At 56.7% G+C, this 15,826-nt stretch overlaps 6 protein-coding genes across 6 annotated transcripts; 3 read left to right on the forward strand and 3 right to left on the reverse strand.

The window, feature by feature from the left end:
- Positions 1-372: 372 nt before the first annotated feature.
- Positions 373-3,031, forward strand: FA10DRAFT_268372 (hypothetical protein). The gene is made up of 2 exons (XM_025522301.1): positions 373-832; positions 910-3,031. The coding sequence occupies exons 1-2, from the start codon at positions 550-552 to the stop codon at positions 2,784-2,786; spliced, it is 2,160 nt and encodes a 719-aa protein (XP_025375354.1). The 5' UTR covers positions 373-549; the 3' UTR covers positions 2,787-3,031.
- A 54-nt stretch (positions 3,032-3,085) lies between these two features.
- On the reverse strand, positions 3,086-5,123 carry FA10DRAFT_254177 (hypothetical protein). The gene is made up of 5 exons (XM_025519720.1): positions 4,596-5,123; positions 3,931-4,528; positions 3,820-3,860; positions 3,425-3,760; positions 3,086-3,356 (listed from the first exon to the last, which is right to left on the reverse strand). The coding sequence occupies exons 1-5, from the start codon at positions 4,798-4,800 to the stop codon at positions 3,217-3,219; spliced, it is 1,320 nt and encodes a 439-aa protein (XP_025375355.1). The 5' UTR covers positions 4,801-5,123; the 3' UTR covers positions 3,086-3,216.
- Positions 5,084-6,494, forward strand: FA10DRAFT_268374 (hypothetical protein). Its single transcript, XM_025522302.1, has one exon. The coding sequence runs from the start codon at positions 5,458-5,460 to the stop codon at positions 6,337-6,339; it is 882 nt and encodes a 293-aa protein (XP_025375356.1). The 5' UTR covers positions 5,084-5,457; the 3' UTR covers positions 6,340-6,494.
- FA10DRAFT_268375 (hypothetical protein) lies at positions 6,405-10,229 on the reverse strand. Its single transcript, XM_025522303.1, has 2 exons — positions 6,607-10,229; positions 6,405-6,541 (listed from the first exon to the last, which is right to left on the reverse strand). Exons 1-2 carry the CDS (start codon positions 10,183-10,185, stop codon positions 6,455-6,457), a joined length of 3,666 nt encoding a protein of 1,221 aa, XP_025375357.1. The 5' UTR covers positions 10,186-10,229; the 3' UTR covers positions 6,405-6,454.
- Positions 10,230-10,381: 152 nt separating this feature from the next.
- Positions 10,382-14,754, forward strand: FA10DRAFT_280763 (RdRP-domain-containing protein). Its single transcript, XM_025523641.1, has 7 exons — positions 10,382-10,492; positions 10,557-11,663; positions 11,719-12,765; positions 12,831-13,425; positions 13,487-13,589; positions 13,648-14,481; positions 14,539-14,754. The coding sequence occupies exons 1-7, from the start codon at positions 10,394-10,396 to the stop codon at positions 14,591-14,593; spliced, it is 3,840 nt and encodes a 1,279-aa protein (XP_025375358.1). The 5' UTR covers positions 10,382-10,393; the 3' UTR covers positions 14,594-14,754.
- On the reverse strand, positions 14,715-15,794 carry FA10DRAFT_268377 (Phox-like protein). Its single transcript, XM_025522304.1, has one exon. The coding sequence runs from the start codon at positions 15,697-15,699 to the stop codon at positions 14,800-14,802; it is 900 nt and encodes a 299-aa protein (XP_025375359.1). The 5' UTR covers positions 15,700-15,794; the 3' UTR covers positions 14,715-14,799.
- Positions 15,795-15,826: the final 32 nt, after the last annotated feature.

A 15,826-nucleotide genomic window follows, 5' to 3' on the forward strand; every position in this document is an offset into this window, starting at 1 on the left:
TCTAGCGCCGACGCCATGTCTTCTCTAGCATCAGATCAGCACGTCCTTTCACCTCGAGTCTAGATACTGCTACACTGCTATCGCGGCACTCAAACTACAGCACTGCAAGCACTCCGAGCTGGATCCTGCTAACTCCTATGCTCCACCTGCCACTCTGTCTCTCATAGCCCCAGAAAAGGTGCGAGGAGACCGAGCACAAGCGTGCCTACATCATGCGTCGTCACCCGACCTCATGGTTCATCCAATCCGGATTTGTATTAACTGTCTTAACCCTCGAATAGCGTTATAATTGATGACTACAAAAAAAGATACAATTATCCCGGAAACCCCGTGGTCCACACGGCAGAATTTCAATAGGGGACAGAGAGTCCACTCCGAGATTATTCCTGTTGCCGGCATCAAATGGCCCTCAGTACACAAGGTCGTCGGAAGGCCATGGGGTGCGGTGAAAGCCGTGCCCGACCACCAGCCAGTCATAGACAGGAGGAGACTGCAATGCCACGATGATCACTGGCGCCCCTCGGCGCTGAGGACAAGCAGACAACGACGATGCTCGACTACCCTCGATTCGGCGAAGATGGTCCAGCAGTCCTCGGCAGGCTGACGCCCTCGCAATGGGCCGCGGCGGCCTGGCTGCCTACCGTGGGCATCCACGTCGCCTTACCCATCATAACGCAATTTCTCGTCCTGTACGAGTACCTGCTCCACGCGCCGTCCGAGGTCGACATCTGGCGAAGGCTTTCGAGCCGCAGGAGTCGGCTCAAGACAAGGGCCATTCAACCGTGGGCCACGCTCTGGCTCCGCTACGGAAGCGTATCCTTTGGCATCCTCGGTGAGTTGGCCACAGGCACATGGCCACAAAGACTTGGGGCATATGTTCTTCTTTGGTCTCACATTTTTGGACTGCAGCGATTGTACGACAGTGGGGAAATGACTTTGCCTGGTCCCGTTGCTCGCACGTCGTTGTGCCCCTCTTCTTCGCTTCATCGGCCATGCTTTCGGTTCTCACGGCTTCCATCTCGGCCTGGCGCTGCCTCACGATTGCACGCGCTGCCATGGGGGGAGGTGCCACCCGGTGGTACGGCCTGACACAGGCCATTGTCTGCCTCTGCCTCGTCGCACGCTTCGCCGCAAATGTCATCGCCTTTACCTTGCAGTCCTACATCGCCCCTCCCACCTCGATGACCAACACACGGACGACGTGTTTCGCCTTTGAAGAAGCGGCCTTCGAACAGCTCCGTCTGGTGTCAAACGAAGACGACCTGCCCAAGCGAATTTTTGCTTTTGTCGGCCTTCTCGCAACAGTCTTCATTAGCGATGCCACCTTTGCCATCGTCTCCTTTACTGGTATCGCCTCGCTTGATGCCCAGATTCAGCCCCAGAGCGGTCTCCTACGAATTCTTCGGATGAACAGCATCACTCACTACTCTATCCTGGCGCTCTCCAATGTCGGCACTCTCATCTTCTACTGCCTCACCCTGGACCCCTTTACCGTGCACCTCACCGCTGCCATTGGCGCAATCATTGGCATTCGCGTCCTCATCTCTGAGCAGGAGTCCGTCCTAGCCGCTTCACACCACTACGACAACACGACTCCATGGATCAGCGGCGCGCAACCACCTCCTCGCAATCTGCACGGCGGTCTGAGTGGTGCATTGAGCTTTCAGGCAGGTGCAACGCCCATGGCCGCTGTTGCCTCTCGCTCCATCTTTGCGCCTGCTGCCACCACCATTGGCATGGCGCATAATCATCACCATCACCACCCTCATCATCCTCCCTCTCATTCTCATCATCAAACGACGACAGTCGCAAATGCCGCCTCGGTGCCAGGAGGGGATGGGCATAGACTAACGAGGTTGGCAAGCAGACCAGAGGGAAGCAGCGAAGATGAGATGGACCACCAGGACGATGTCATCGTCATGCACGATGACGACGAGGACGAGGACGAGGACGAAGCTCCAAGGTACTGCTGCGATGAAGATGACGAGAAGATGGGACAGGGCGACGACGAGGAGAAGCAGAAGCAGGAAGGGACAGAGGATCCTTCGAAGCAGAATTTGGAAGGAGCAGCGGCCAATCAAGTCGAAGCAGGGAATCAGAAGAAAAGGAAAAAGATGCGATGGGGAAGAATCGGCAGGCGTGGGGAAGAATCACAGGTCTTTCCAGGTACCTCTCTGGCTCCTGCTGCTACTCAATCCAAGCGACGGCAAGTCCAACCAACTCAGCCACTCTCAAACCAGCAGAAGCAACGACAAGGAGCAGCAGCAGCAGCTGCTGCTGCGGCTGGTCCTCTGTGCAAGCTGTGCCGTCAACCGTTGATCTGGCAGGAAGGCCGGATGTCCCTCGGCCTACTGGCACGGCCTCCACGTCATCCGCACGTCAAGAGGCGCGGGGCAGGTCTGACCGACATCGACGCCGTCACGGTCCTGGAACATGGTCGAAGCATCGATCGGCCCTGGCCAATGTGGCCCTCGGACTGCATCGCTGCGGAAGAAGACGAAGAGGGTGAGGACGAGGAGGGAAGAGACGTAGGGACGACGAGCGTCGGTGGCGGGGTGGCGTTGAATGCGTTGGGCAGGGACCGGCTAAGGACCGGCGAAGAAGAAAACCATTTGAGGGCCACGGTGGGCAATTGGGCGAGAGGCGTTGTACCAGGAGCAGCGGAACTGGACAAAAAGGACACCGTCAGCGTCGGGAGAGAAGATGTGAAGGAGGAGGAGCAGACGACGAGAGTGTCCTCTGATGAAAGGGGAGTCAGTCCCAGGCAAGAAGAAGAAAGTGGCTAAGACCAGGTGGAGGGTGCATGGGCAGACTTCCGCTGCGGGCCAAGGGCGAGCGAAGCCGACGATGCGTCGTGAGCTGGTTCAGCGATGATGCTTCATTCAAGCTTCAAGGGCCCTTTCCTTGCCCAGACCAAGACGGCCAGCCTGTACGCTCTGCTCGGGCGTTGTTCTAAATGTCACCCTGATGGACATTACTTGCAAATAAGCTCCACTTTCCCAATCTTTCTACGATGTGTGTGTGTGTGTCTCTTTGAGAGAAAGGGAATGAGGAAAGACTCTTCCAGGACGGGATCAGACGCCAGGACAGCTCACAAATCGATTCAATACAGCTACAGGAGGATAGGTTTAGAGTGGTCAGACACTGGGAGGTAATGAAAAAGTGTTAAGGAAAAGGGGAGAGGGCGAAAATGTCCATTTGGGGATTGCCAGGCCATCATGTCTGGTCGGCCTGAAGGGTGAAAGGGCACTCCAGATTCGGAAGCTGCGTCGACTGCCCCTTTGAGCCAATGAGACCCTGAATCGACATTTTAACGGTGAAGCCCAGATTGAGAGTGTCTCGCGTCGTACCTTGGTCTGTATGAAACAAAGAGCGTGGAATCAGCATCTCTGGCAGAAGAGCCGCACTGGGACTTGATGCTTACACTTCGGCCCACAGGCGTTGATCCAGTGCTTCCAAGTTTCATCACCCGTGCTGTTGAGACTCGCGTAGGAAAAGCTGACTGGGAATTGGAAGACCGTACTTTTGCGACCGGGGAATGACTTGCTGTCAATCTGACCCTTTCCAACCTTCTTTCCAGTTGTCAGGTCCGTCACTTCCATCGTCATGTCGTGGGCATTTGAGGCGACCCAGCCGCCCTTGTTGTTGCCGCGAAGGTTAATGTTCATATTCATGCTGAAATTGGTGGGGAACGAGTGCGTCTGCATCGCATTGCCATCCGGCACAGCCTCCAGGGGTGTCGTCGTTTGGATTTGGAAAGCTGTTCGTAATCGAGTCAGGAATGCGGCTACTTGCAAGATCTACGAAATGGTAACTCACTAGGCACTCGAGGAATGACAAAGTAAAGCATGATGCCGAGGCTGAACATGAAGGGAGTCAGCAGGGATAAGATGGACAGCCGAAGCTCGCCAGCGCAGAGCCAAAACTTACAGGACCAAGGAGATGAAGACGAAGAAGACGGCGCACCTCGGGCCCAACCAGCCACCGATCTTCTTCTCTCCTCTTGCCCACTTCCTTGCGCCTTCTTTCCTCTTCCTAGCCTTCGATCTTCTCTTGTCGGATCTTCGCATCCTTTTCACTTCCTCTTCGCTGTACTCGTTACCAAGCGCCGGGACTGTGATGAGCTCAATGCCGCTCTCACTCGCGGCGCCCTTTGTACCACTGCCTCCAACACCAAGCCTCCCGTCCTCATCCCCGACGGGGGCGGCTCCGACAATCTCGCCGTTGGCATCGCGCATATACTTTGATGTCCTGGGGTCCATGTTGGAGGCATCAAACCCAAATGCCGATGCCGGAATGAGTCTTGAGTCGCGCGGAGCCGCCGTCTCACGATCGCCATACAAAGACTTGGTAGGATAGTCGCTGTAAGGTGTGCCCAGAGGCTGGGCTCCTCCCTCAGGCAAGCCGACACCCTGGAATTGATGCTGGGACCAGCCAGCTCCGGACTGCCGCTGTCCGGCAAAGGAGTCCTGATGCGACTGGCTCGGAATCGGCCGAGCGTTGTTGAAGTCGTCGTAGACATTCCAGTCTGTTCAGCATTGCCTCGGGTCAGTGGTGGGTAAGGAGGGGAACAGGAAGGATGTAAGCGGGCTCACCCTCGTCTTCATCATCATCATCATCGTCCTCATCGTCATCGTCGTCGTTTTGCGCCCTTGTTGCACCTCTGGAGTAGCCGTACGCCGCGGCTGGGTTGCTCAAGGGGCGTTGGCTCTCCTCACGCGGAGGCAAACTAGACGATTGCAGTGGCTGATTGTATGCGTCAGCAGCCGAAAAGCCGCCCGCTTGTTGATGGGCCGACATGATGAGGCTGCAGAAGCGACGAGGCGAGCAGAAGTGTCAAGAACCCAATTCTCTCTGACTACTGTGACCAAGGTGAAGTGAAAAGGGGAGGGCAGGGATTTCGGTGGTGAGAGATCAGGGACCGCGTTCCAGGCGTCGGACCTCCTTGCGCTAGCCTAGAAACAAGCAGTTGGTCACGTTCACGTCGACGGTCTGGACGGCTTTCTGCCTTTGCTTCTAATTTGGGGAATAGCTCAAAAGCAGCAATGGTGAAGACAGACATCTGGTCGACCATCAGCTTTGAATAGAGGGACTGAGGACGTCTTGGTGACCACGGCTATTCTCCAAAAGCAAGCCTGCTCGCTCTTCGGCGGCGCTCGCCAGCGCGTGCAGCGCCTTGCGTCTTGTTTTAGAATAACAAAAACCAAGAACAAAGAAGAGAAACGCGAAGTCGAATCGACCGAGATCTAAATTTTCTGCCTTGAACACTCCTTCTAGCCATGAGCTGAAGAAGGTCCTGGCCACTTACCAACAGCAGCAGTAGCAGCATCGCTAGTCAAAGCCCTTTCAAGATCCCGCGGTCAATCTTAATCTATGAAAAAGCCGACGTACGACCTGGTCGATGAGCAGAACCAGCACCGAAAGGAGAGTGTGAATCGGGCGATCTAGACCATCACCATGACGGCCGACTCGAAGCTGGCCAGGCAAGACCCGAGCTCGGTGGAGTCGGCGGTCACCGCTGTGCCTCCTTCGCCCAGACGTTTTGACCTTTCTTCGCCCCCGTCCGGCCAGTCGGAGCGAGGTCCGTCGCATGGTCGCCGTCCATCTCGGTCTACGATGTCGCCCTCCACTCCCTCGACGTCCTCGCCAGGCCGGACACTGACGCACACACCTCGCCGTAGCGTTGCACACAATCCCGAGCTGCTTGGCTTAGGTCTTGGCAATGAGCCGAGAAAGCGCGACGGGACTCGTGCGAGGAGCGGCTCGAACTCGACGGCCGCGACGACGGATCTGTTCAACTACGAGGCCGAGAGCGAGGCGGACTGCTACGAGCTGCACCGCGTCGACCTGGACGACATGAGGAACTCGATGGAGCTTCAGCAGCAGCATGCCGGTACGCCTCGTGCCTCGAGTTCAGCGCTCAATAAGCAGGTGGAGCAGCAGGAAGATGACGAGGAGGACGAGCGGCATCTTCCTTCATTCGGACACGACGCTCTTCCGTCGATTGCGAGTGTCAACAGTGCAAAGCCAGAGGCTCTCAGGCTCGATGATGAGCCCTTCTCAGGCGGCTCTCTCCCTCATGCGTATCAAGAGGATGATGATGTAGGCAATGGCTACGGTGCACCAGAGTATGACGACGACGACGACTTTGACGATGACGACCTCGAAAGAGGGCTCGCAACGAACCAAAAGAGGCTATTGCACTTCGAGTCCATCACGCCGCGCGAAAAGGCATGGATGTGGACAAGCGTAGGCCTCGTGACGGTCTTGACCGTCGTGAGCATCGCAATCAGCGTCGACTGGATCGACTGGCCCGGAGATGGCCTCGGGAAATACTAGATAGAGCTACGCCCCAGGCAGCACGACATGATGAACTTGCCTTTCGACACACACATGCCATCATGAAGGGCCGAAAACAATTACATGTGCATTTGTTCAAAGTAGTGCTGCAAATCTAAGCGATGACACAGTCCTCGGCCAGCTTGAAACCGTACATCTCCTTGTCGATGGCCTTTTCAATCATCTTGAAGTCACTACGGGCCTGTTGCAGTAGAAGAGTGAATTTGAGAAGTAGATGGGAAGCAGGGGAAGGGACTGGAAACTCACCTGCAAGAACTCGTAGAGATCTTCTGGGCTCAGAGTGCCCCCAAACATATTTGCATCTCTCGCAATCTGGGCGAGCTCTTTGGGACTGTCGATGATGTAGACATTCCCAAGCATTTTGAGGGCATCAAAGTACGGTGTGATGCTGGGCTGACGAAGCGTGGCGATAAAGGCATGGTAGTGGTTGAGGTCGGCGATGACCTTGAAGCCGCCATCGAGGGAGATGATCTGCCGCTTCAGGTGCTTGCAAATGATGCCGTGCAAGCGGATGCCCACCTCCTGGTAGAAGACCTCCAATACATTCTTGTCGGTGCTCCCGACGAGCATCTTGCAGTGTGTCTTCAGACAATCAACGGCTTCTCGGCATGCCCGGCTAGGCCCAAGCTCCAGATCCTTGTTCTTGTCCGGGTAATAGTCGCCAGGCGCCTGTCTCGTCACAATGAGGTGCTCAGCCTGGCCCAGCAGCAGATCCACGCCAGCATTGAGCCCCTTGGCGACTGCTTCGTCCAGACTCGACTCGAACCGCTTCTTTTCTCGCACGACGGCGTTGAGAAAATCATTCTTGTCGATGTGGTGGCTAAGCTCCTGGTCAAAGTAGACTTGCACCATCTGAGCAATCGTGTCGCCGACGTGCACGAGCTCAAAGAAGTGGACCAGTGGCTCGACTCGCTCGTCGCCCCCATCTGAGCCTTCCCCGTCTGCTGCGCCGGCGTCATCCTTGGGCTTCCAGTCCTGGATCTGCTTCGTCGCCTTCGCAAAGCCAGGCGCTACGTGACCCTCGCCGAGTGCGTGAAAAAAGAGAATGGCAACATCTTCAATCTCCTTTGCCACTCTCTCCCCGACCTCGTCAGGGTACTTTGTGAACGTCTCGACACGCTTGATACAGTCTCGATTGACGTGAATCACTTGGAGTGCTGTATCGAGCGAGAGGAGGAGCTGCATCTGCGCGATCGGTCGCGAATTGTTGCCAATGCCGCCGACCGGTGTGCTTGAGCGCGAAGGCGAGGGCGAGACGGTCGAGGGTCGAGTAATGGCTGAAGACGGAGTCAGCGAGGTTGGCCTTGAAGCCGTGGAAGAAGTCTGAGAGCTGAGCTGAGAGCTGATCCGCTTCGCAGAAGTTGGTGGTGCTGCAGGACGAACGCTTGCCACCCGGCCCCACGCTTCCACCTCTGCATTCCATTCATCTTTTTCGTTGAAGTCGTCTCCTAAGTCGTTGTCGATGTCATCATCGCCGTCGGCCGTATCACCGTACACGTCGAGGGTCCCACCGCCAGCAGACCCATTGCTGAAGTCCACATAGCCCTTTTCTGAGGGTGTCGACGGATTAGGTGGCAAAGGCGACGACGGATTTGCCGAGAGAGAAGCTCCTACGCTAGGACTACTGCTTCTTGCGCCTCCCTTTGCTGTTGCCGATGCGGCCGCGCCCGAAGATGCACCACCAGACTGCCATCTCCTTGGATTGAGCGACGAGAGGCCACTGCCAGCTGTCCTAATGGCTGCGTTGCCGACGTAGCCCACCGTTCTTGGGACGACGGTGACAGGTAGGAGAAGAACATCTTTAAAGCCAGACAGGACTGACCTCTTGACGGCTGCAGGATTCTGCGAGTTGAGAAAGAGGGCAGCGTCGGTCTTGGAGGCCGCCGACTCATTCGCAAGGTCGCTCTCCCATTTTTCCGTCACCTTTCCCATCTCTTCGCTTACCCACTGTCGCTCGCCTTGGAGGTAGTCATCGATGTTGGATTCCCACATGCGCAGCACGACGTCTTGGCAACGTTCCTGATCAACGATGTCCTCGTCTCGCGGTTCAATAGCAAGCATTACATCGGCAATGCGCAAAGCCTGGGCAAATGTCGCAGCACAGCATCGTAGGTATAGGTGCATCGAGAGTGTTTGACAGTGATCGAGCAACGGTCTCGTGTAATCTGACACGACGTCGTGAGCCACTCGGTCTGCGTAGGCGATGAGAACGTCTTGCTCGGGTGGAAAGACGGTGGCGACAATCTGTCCATCCGTCCGAATAGTCTCGAGGATCTCCGACATGAATTTATCCATGGCGGTGAAATCGAGTGATGGCGATGACGTCGTCTTGCTGATGATGTTGGCCAGAGGATCGTGCTGTTTCATTCCCTGATAGAAGATCTCCCTCGTCTCGAGAAAGGCTTTAGCGGCCTCCATTCTTCCAAACCGATCCTCCTGCTCAGAGTCTCGGGATGCATCCAGCCCTTCGTCCTCGCCCGCTCCATCGCTGTTGCTCAGAGCCAATGCAAGCCGAGCATTACCGAGCTCCCACACGGCACAAGCATGACCTCGCATATCGTCCTCGGCTCTCCGTATCGCTCTGGCCGTGTCTGCACCATGGGCAGCTGCCCTGACGGCATCCCCTCTCCGGGCCAGGGCGCCCTGGAAGGAAGAGAGTATGGTCCGCTGCAGCTGCCGGGAGGCGCTCTGGCCCCGCACCGTGATGGAAGCATCCTCGTCATAGGCAAGCATCTTGTTCGTTGACCGCTGCTTGCTCTCGGCCAACGCAGCCGAAGACACTCCACCCACGCTCGTCGAGATGAAACGAAGGAGGTTGGCGAGCAGCGCTGCTTGGGCATCGAGCCCCAAATCGCAGGTGAAGATGAGCGAGCTCGTCGGCGGACCGGACAGATCTGCCAGCGACTTCTGAAAGCTTCGCAACGCCCGTGCGTACGCCTTCAGCTTTCTGAATGAGGAAGACGAGCCGCACAAGGGCAAAGCTGCTTCGGCGGCATAGGAGAAAATGGCGCCGCTTCCCGCCGCAGGCGCTGTTGACGACACCTTTGCCTTTGGCTGGGAGGAAGACGAGGAGAAGCCATGGTTAGGGGGGGAGAAAGAAGATCGTGCAGCTGCCGTTGCGCTCGATGGAGCCGTGATGGAGTGCGGTTGACCGCCACCCATGGCCACACTGGCGGTGCCGCTGGCAAAGGAGCCACCCACGGGCGCCTTTCCTACGACGAAGTCGCCAAAGCCATCATCGGCAGAGGGAGAGCTGCCTTGAACAGCTGTGCTTGGCCCGGCAAAGTCGCCGAAATCATCGTCGTCGTCCGTAGCGGACAGCGACCGGCCCGGCTTCGTCACAATCGGAGGCGACTTGGTATCGGTTTTCCTCTTTGCCGCCGGTGACGCAGCCGCTTTCTCCTTTTCCTTCCCTTTTCTTCGTCGACCCAGGCTTCTGACCTCGTCTATGCTCGCCTCTTCGCCGAGATCCACTGCGAGCCCGTCGACATGACACCAATCGAGGGCCTCCAAACGCCTGCTCCAGTTCGCTTCGTCAGCCACGACTCTCGCCAGCGCTCTCCCCGCCAGAGCACAGTTTCTTTGGTCCGATATCGGCAAAAAAGACAAGATGTGAAGAGCGACGGTGTGAGGAACCTGACCGACCGGGGGGAACGCATCGGCGCCCCCCGCTGCCTTTGCCTCTTCCAGAGAGTGCCGTCCTGCTCCACCTGCTCCCCTCACTGCATCTGCGACGGCCTTGAGCGGTGCTGTGGTGGCCGCTCTCGCATACTGTCCCGACTGCGAGAAGCGTTTGGTGGGAGCCAGAGGCGCCCAGCCATCCATGCTTTCCAGCTCTGCTTTGACTTTGGCTCTTGTTTGATGCCGTACGTCGGTTTAATAGACTCGGAGCGCAACAAGGTCGCTCTTCGCGAGCGGGCGGACTCACGTGTGATGCCCTCGCACTGACCACGGCTGAGCCTAATTCGCAGGCTTCTTCGCAGGTTAAACGCACAACGCGCCCCAAGGGGAGGAGGGAGGAGGAACCGACACGATGACGGAGAGGATTCTGGCCAGCCCAGAGAGCCTCATCAAGTATCTCAAGCTGGACAATGAGATACGGCTGACGAGAGAGCATGAGGCGCGCATCAAAGTGAGGAAGAGTGAAGACAGAATTTCTTCTCGCATTTGCTTCTTGCTTATGGCTGTGAACCTAGAGACTGCACTTGGAGAATCGAGCGGCGCTGGAGAGGGCCTTGGCCAGGTTCGACAGCGCTGGGTTGCGTCGACCACTGGCGCCACACGCTGCACTTCGTCGGGCGGGCAATTTTCTCAAAGATGTCGATGAAGCACTCTCGAGAGGAAACGCCGCTCATCTTTCGCCATCTCCCCCTTCCTCTCCCTCTCCATCCTCTTTCTTTTCTCCTTCTCCCCTCTTGCCCGGCTCAAAATCGATGGCTACGCGACGGGGCTCAATAACAAGCACGCCAGAGCCTGCAGAGACGCCCAATATTCCATCCAATGCACCATCAATATGTGACCTGTCCCCAAGCCAATCACCTGACGACCAAGACCATACCCACGAATCGCCACCCATTGCATCGTCTGAATTTGGCGACCTCTCCCTCGACAGCAAGCTCCTCGAAGTTGACCTTGACATGGCTAGCGGAGGTCTCGAGGAAGAGAAGGAAGACAAACGCGGTACGCGGCGCCCTCGTAGCCCAGAAGCAACTGCCCCAATAGCCTTCAAGAATTTCAACAGTCCAGAGAAGCGTGCGCGCGTTAAATGCGATGGTGTCAAGCCCCAATCACCTGCCAGAGATGCTCGCCAAACAGAGGCTGGCAAGGTAAACGAGCGACTGGCGAAGCAAAAGAGAGAGATTAAGACGACCGTGCCACACAATGTCAACGTCGTCGGCTCACGCAAAGAGATGGAGCTGCTACACGGTCTCATGCACAACCACTCATACGAGCCCATCTGCTTTGGTGCCCATTACTATTTCACTATGCTGGTCTCGCGAAACATCGTTAGCTGGGACACGATCCATCTTCCTTCGCTCAACGCGCTCCGAGGGCTCAGCAACCGAGAAGCTGCTGCGAGGCTCCAGGAGCCGCCATTCAACCTCATGCCCCTCGACGCTTCAGCGTTCGAGGACCTGGACAAGGAGGAGGAAGCGCTCCAGAGGCACGGCATCTGCGTCGATACGGAAAAGGGCTGGTGCGGTGGCAGAGTCTTTTTCACCGGTACCCTCGGACCAGATCCTGGTTGTCCAGATGACTTCACAGTGAAGCTGGATCCCCCCAGATGTGCACATAGCACCAGGGTCAGTGATGCTTGAGACAGGGCACACGAAGGGACACTGCTGACATACCATGTAGTTCTCTCGGCGGTTCGGGAGCGCACGGTTCCTGCGCATCAGACTTCACCACACAGCGATGACAACGCCAAATCGCAATTCTCTCAAAGTCTTCCTCACCAAGGATTTCTTCCTCGCCGGTAGACGCTATCGTCCTCTTCTCCAGCGCGACGACACCATTTTCCTCTTCAATATCGACGACGATATGCCTTCGATCGCGAGCTTCCTTGACTGGCACGGTCCTTTCGCTCAAAATGGGTCGACAAAGCTTCTGAAGTACCTTCAGCGCCTCGTTCTCGGCTTTTCTTCGAGCATTGCGGGCCCGACGCTACCGCCCGAGTCAGTCTCGTTTGAGCGAGACATTGTCGCACCTACTGGCCAGATCATGACCGATGGCGCAGCAGCCATCAGTGAGGAAGCATTGCGAGCGGTGACAGGAGCTGCAGGATGGGAAAGGCCTCCTGCTGCCTTCCAGGCGCGCTTCGCGGGTGCCAAAGGCATGTGGTACGTCGAGCCGCAAAGCGCGCCAGGCATGCACCTGTCGATTCGCGACAGTCAGCTCAAGCTCAAGCGGCCCGAGCCATGCTCAGAAGACCCAGCACTCAACACCATCGATGTCCTGTCGCCGGCCCAGGTCTCGTGGCCAAGCACGCTGAGCAAGCAGATAGTTCTCGTCCTCGCACACAACGGCGTCAGCTACGAGACGCTAATCGAGCTACAAAGCGTGTCGCTGAGGCAGGTCACCGACCAGCTCAGCTTCGACCGTACGTGCACTGAATTGGTCAGAGCGGTCGACAAGTTCGGCAACGTCTCCAACAACCGCAACAATCGCAACCAGCTTGACGCAAGGGCAAGGGGGTTGAAGAGCAGACTCGAGGACCAGCGTGATCGAGACGGCAAGGAAGAAGAGGACGGCGAGCTGTTCACCACGCCAAAATCAAAGTTGGAGAAGTGCTACGAGATGCTCTTGGCCGGTTTTCATCCTCGCCAATCGGCCTATCTCGCCGATCAGATGGTCGACGCGACCAGGGATATCCTGCATCGGGCGCTCAACAAATTCCAGATCAAGGTAATTACTGAGCATTAGGAAGCTGCTTCTTAATCGACCATGAGGCTCATTTTTTTTTCCTCTAGGTACCAAGGAGTGTAGAGGTCATTGTCATCCCCGATCCCGTGGGAGTACTCGAAGAGGGCGAGGTGCAACTCACATTCAATTCCTCCAAGATGCCGAGAGACCCTGACTCTGGCGTCGACATTCCGGCTCTTGAAGGCGACGTCCTTGTTACCAGACACCCGTGCTTGACTCCGGCAGACTGTCGCAGAGTCAGAGCGACGACGTACAAAGCTTTAGAGCGCTACTCTGGCCTGATTGTCTTCAGCACGAAAGGCGATCGATCTCTCGCTGATGTTCTCTCCGGCGGCGACATGGACGGCGACACTATACGTGTTATCTGGGAACCGACGATCGTCGAAGGGTTCAAAAACGTCGATCTCGAGCGATGTAAGCCTAGCATCAGCCTCGACGACGCCTTTCATCGCGACGAGCGAACTCTCGATTCGTTCCTCCAAACGTCTGGAGACGGCGAGGATCGAGATGTAGCGCTCGTTCAGATTGTCACACAGAACGTGTTTGCAATGGACCTCGTCGGCGTCTATGGGAATCTGACGCTGTGCTCTGCCTACAAGAATGGTTTGCAGCATCAGGATACCATCGACATGGCCTTCAAATGTGAGCAGACAGCCCCTTACTCCCCTTAAATGAAAGACTTCGCTTATCTTTATCCCTACAGTCAACCAAACGATGGACGGCGTCAAGAATGGCGTCTACATCAAGGACGAGGTGTTGAGAGCCGATCAAATGCGGTACAACGAGAAGCTACCCAATTGGGAAAGGTAGGATGCCGAGTGCTGTGACCATCTGTCTGCCAAGGGACGCTGATTCGATTTACAGCCAAAGCGCTGACTCTATTGCCAACGTGATCAAGAGGGATCAGTCGCTCCCGCCTTGCATCCTCGATGTCCTCTGGCTGGTAGGATCGGAAGAGGCGAGCCAAATCGTGCGTAAAAGGGGGCTAGAAGTATTGAATGCCGACGACGATGACCCTGATCTGGCTTCTTTATGGAGCGAGAGCATTGCGAAGGGTAGATTGTCTACCACACAGCAGCTGGCGATCAAGTCTCATATCGATAAGTTTTTCGAGACCTACACTTCGCTGTGGACGAACCATTACAAGGCAACGCCAGGCAGAGCAATATCCAGAGCTAGCACTCCGCACGGAAATGCAGGTAATACTTCACCAACCAAGACTTCACCAGCCAAGAGGCAGACCGCCTCCAAACCTCCTCTCGACAGCCACGATGACCACGGTGATACGCTTGCTTCTCGGGAGGTCGCGACTACCGTTTTGCATCTTTATCATTCCTGGCAAACCTCCAAAATCGGCCTCGATATCTGCGGTGTTGATCCCCTCAAGTCCGCTCGAGTCTCTCCTTTCCTTACTCCACCAACTTCATCTCAAGGCTCCGAGCCCGGTTCTGTTGCAACATCTAGCCTGCGAGGCGGTGGCGAACCTAGCAATTATAACAGTTGCCATCTCGAGGCCAGGCTCACAACTCCCGAGCTTCGTTTTTACAAGCAGCTCGTCGCGAGCTGTCTCTACGCGACTGCGGTGGAGCAGACCAAAGGCGACAAGAGTCGCAGGATCAAGAGGATCAAGCTTGCCTTTGATGTGGCGTGGCGCGATTTGATCGACTGCAAGGTCGCTAAGAGACCCAGCGTCACAATGTCGGTAGAATCTCTGCCTTGTGTCTAGTCGCCGCTGCTGACTTGTGACTTTTCCAGGACATATGCCACCTACCAATCCCTGCGTCTAATGCGACAAGCTGCCGACGTTTGACAAACGATGCCCTGCTCATCTCTTCGCTTGCTTCGTGATTTTTACGCCATCATTGCCATCCAAAATCTCTCATGCTCGTGTCGCTTTGTTAGACTACAATTGTACCATTCACATCACTCTAGAAGGGGTATTCATCATTACATGCTTGTCTAAATACAATGTAGAGCCTCTATTCCCGTTGCCTCCATGAATAAATGGAGCCTGCCTCAGCCCTCGAGCTTCTTCATCTTTCCCTCGGCGTTAGCCATCTTTGCCTGGGTGCCCTCCACCTCTCCGTCGAGGTCGTCGAGCAGTTCCGACTGCTCGGCCAGCTCCTGGTTGATGGCGAGGCCCATGGCCTTTTGCCTCCGCAAGATCGCGGCCAAGTCATCCAGCTGGGAGTCCTGTCGATTCATTGCGGCCTTTTGCGAGTCCAGCAGCCCGCGCTCATCGAGCAGCCGGGTGGCAGCCGTCTCGACGGGCGCGGGCGGCCGTGGCGGCGCGGCGCTTCCGAGCGTGCGGGTAAAGGAGCCCCGCCCACCGCCTGGTGCACCTGCGTCTGCCGCCCTCGCGTAGGTTCCCGGAACGTAGGCCTTTCTCTCTCCATTGGACAACCCAGCATCCTCGAATCCTGCCCCGGTCGGTCGCTGCTGCTGCTGCTGCTGCTGCTGCTGGTCCTGCCCCTGCTGGAAATGGGCCCGAGAGACGAATTGACTCTTGGGAAGCTCAATGAATGCCTTGAATTCATCCGACGCCCTCCAGGCATCGTTGGTGCTCGCCACAATGGCGCGGAGATACGTTTCGAGCTGGGCCCTGCGCTCCCGGAGCTGTTCCTCGTCGGCTTCGCGCACCGACTCGGGCGCAGGCAGCAGCCCGCCGAGACCCGTGATGCTCCGCAGTGTACGGCGCGCTGCGTGTTTTGGTGGTAGTGGAGCCGGCGGCGGTCCGCATGCAGCCGAGGAGAAGGAGGCGTGCAGCTGGAAAAAGTCATTGTAGCGCCGATACACTGTCCAGGATCGGACGGGGAGGACGACGACGATTGCGTAGACGGTGTGCGGCGACGGCAGCGACCGTGTTTCGGTGCGGTCAATGGAGATCGACTGCAGAGGTGCTTCTTTTGGGGCCATCGTGGTGCATCCGACCACGATGATGGCAGGTCAAGCGTGTGTAAGCCAGTGGCGGTAAAGTGGCAGGCAAAGGGCAAAGAAGCCTCACCAATACAGGTTGGTTGCACCACTGAGGGGGGGCTTCGAA

This window comes from Acaromyces ingoldii (genome assembly GCF_003144295.1).
Source record: "Acaromyces ingoldii strain MCA 4198 unplaced genomic scaffold FA10scaffold_5, whole genome shotgun sequence".
Lineage (NCBI taxonomy): Eukaryota > Fungi > Basidiomycota > Exobasidiomycetes > Exobasidiales > Cryptobasidiaceae > Acaromyces > Acaromyces ingoldii.

What these genes read in the sequence shown, in the direction of transcription:
- FA10DRAFT_268372 (XM_025522301.1), top strand. Translation starts at nt 550, where the DNA reads ATGCTCGACTACCCTCGATTCGGCGAAGATGGTCCAGCAGTCCTCGGC. An exon ending in CGTATCCTTTGGCATCCTCG is followed by an intron (nt 833 to 909) that starts GTGAGTTGGCCA and finishes TTTGGACTGCAG; the next exon opens with CGATTGTACGACAGTGGGGA.
- FA10DRAFT_254177 (XM_025519720.1), bottom strand. Translation starts at nt 4,800, where the DNA reads ATGTCGGCCCATCAACAAGCGGGCGGCTTTTCGGCTGCTGACGCATAC. An exon ending in TGATGATGATGAAGACGAGG is followed by an intron (nt 4,529 to 4,595) that starts GTGAGCCCGCTT and finishes AATGCTGAACAG; the next exon opens with ACTGGAATGTCTACGACGAC. An exon ending in GTCTTCATCTCCTTGGTCCT is followed by an intron (nt 3,861 to 3,930) that starts GTAAGTTTTGGC and finishes CTTCATGTTCAG; the next exon opens with CCTCGGCATCATGCTTTACT.
- FA10DRAFT_268374 (XM_025522302.1), top strand. Translation starts at nt 5,458, where the DNA reads ATGACGGCCGACTCGAAGCTGGCCAGGCAAGACCCGAGCTCGGTGGAG.
- FA10DRAFT_268375 (XM_025522303.1), bottom strand. Translation starts at nt 10,185, where the DNA reads ATGGATGGCTGGGCGCCTCTGGCTCCCACCAAACGCTTCTCGCAGTCG. An exon ending in ATCTCTACGAGTTCTTGCAG is followed by an intron (nt 6,542 to 6,606) that starts GTGAGTTTCCAG and finishes CTACTGCAACAG; the next exon opens with GCCCGTAGTGACTTCAAGAT.
- FA10DRAFT_280763 (XM_025523641.1), top strand. Translation starts at nt 10,394, where the DNA reads ATGACGGAGAGGATTCTGGCCAGCCCAGAGAGCCTCATCAAGTATCTC. An exon ending in AAGCTACCCAATTGGGAAAG is followed by an intron (nt 13,590 to 13,647) that starts GTAGGATGCCGA and finishes TTCGATTTACAG; the next exon opens with CCAAAGCGCTGACTCTATTG. An exon ending in AAGAGACCCAGCGTCACAAT is followed by an intron (nt 14,482 to 14,538) that starts GTCGGTAGAATC and finishes TGACTTTTCCAG; the next exon opens with GACATATGCCACCTACCAAT.
- FA10DRAFT_268377 (XM_025522304.1), bottom strand. Translation starts at nt 15,699, where the DNA reads ATGGCCCCAAAAGAAGCACCTCTGCAGTCGATCTCCATTGACCGCACC.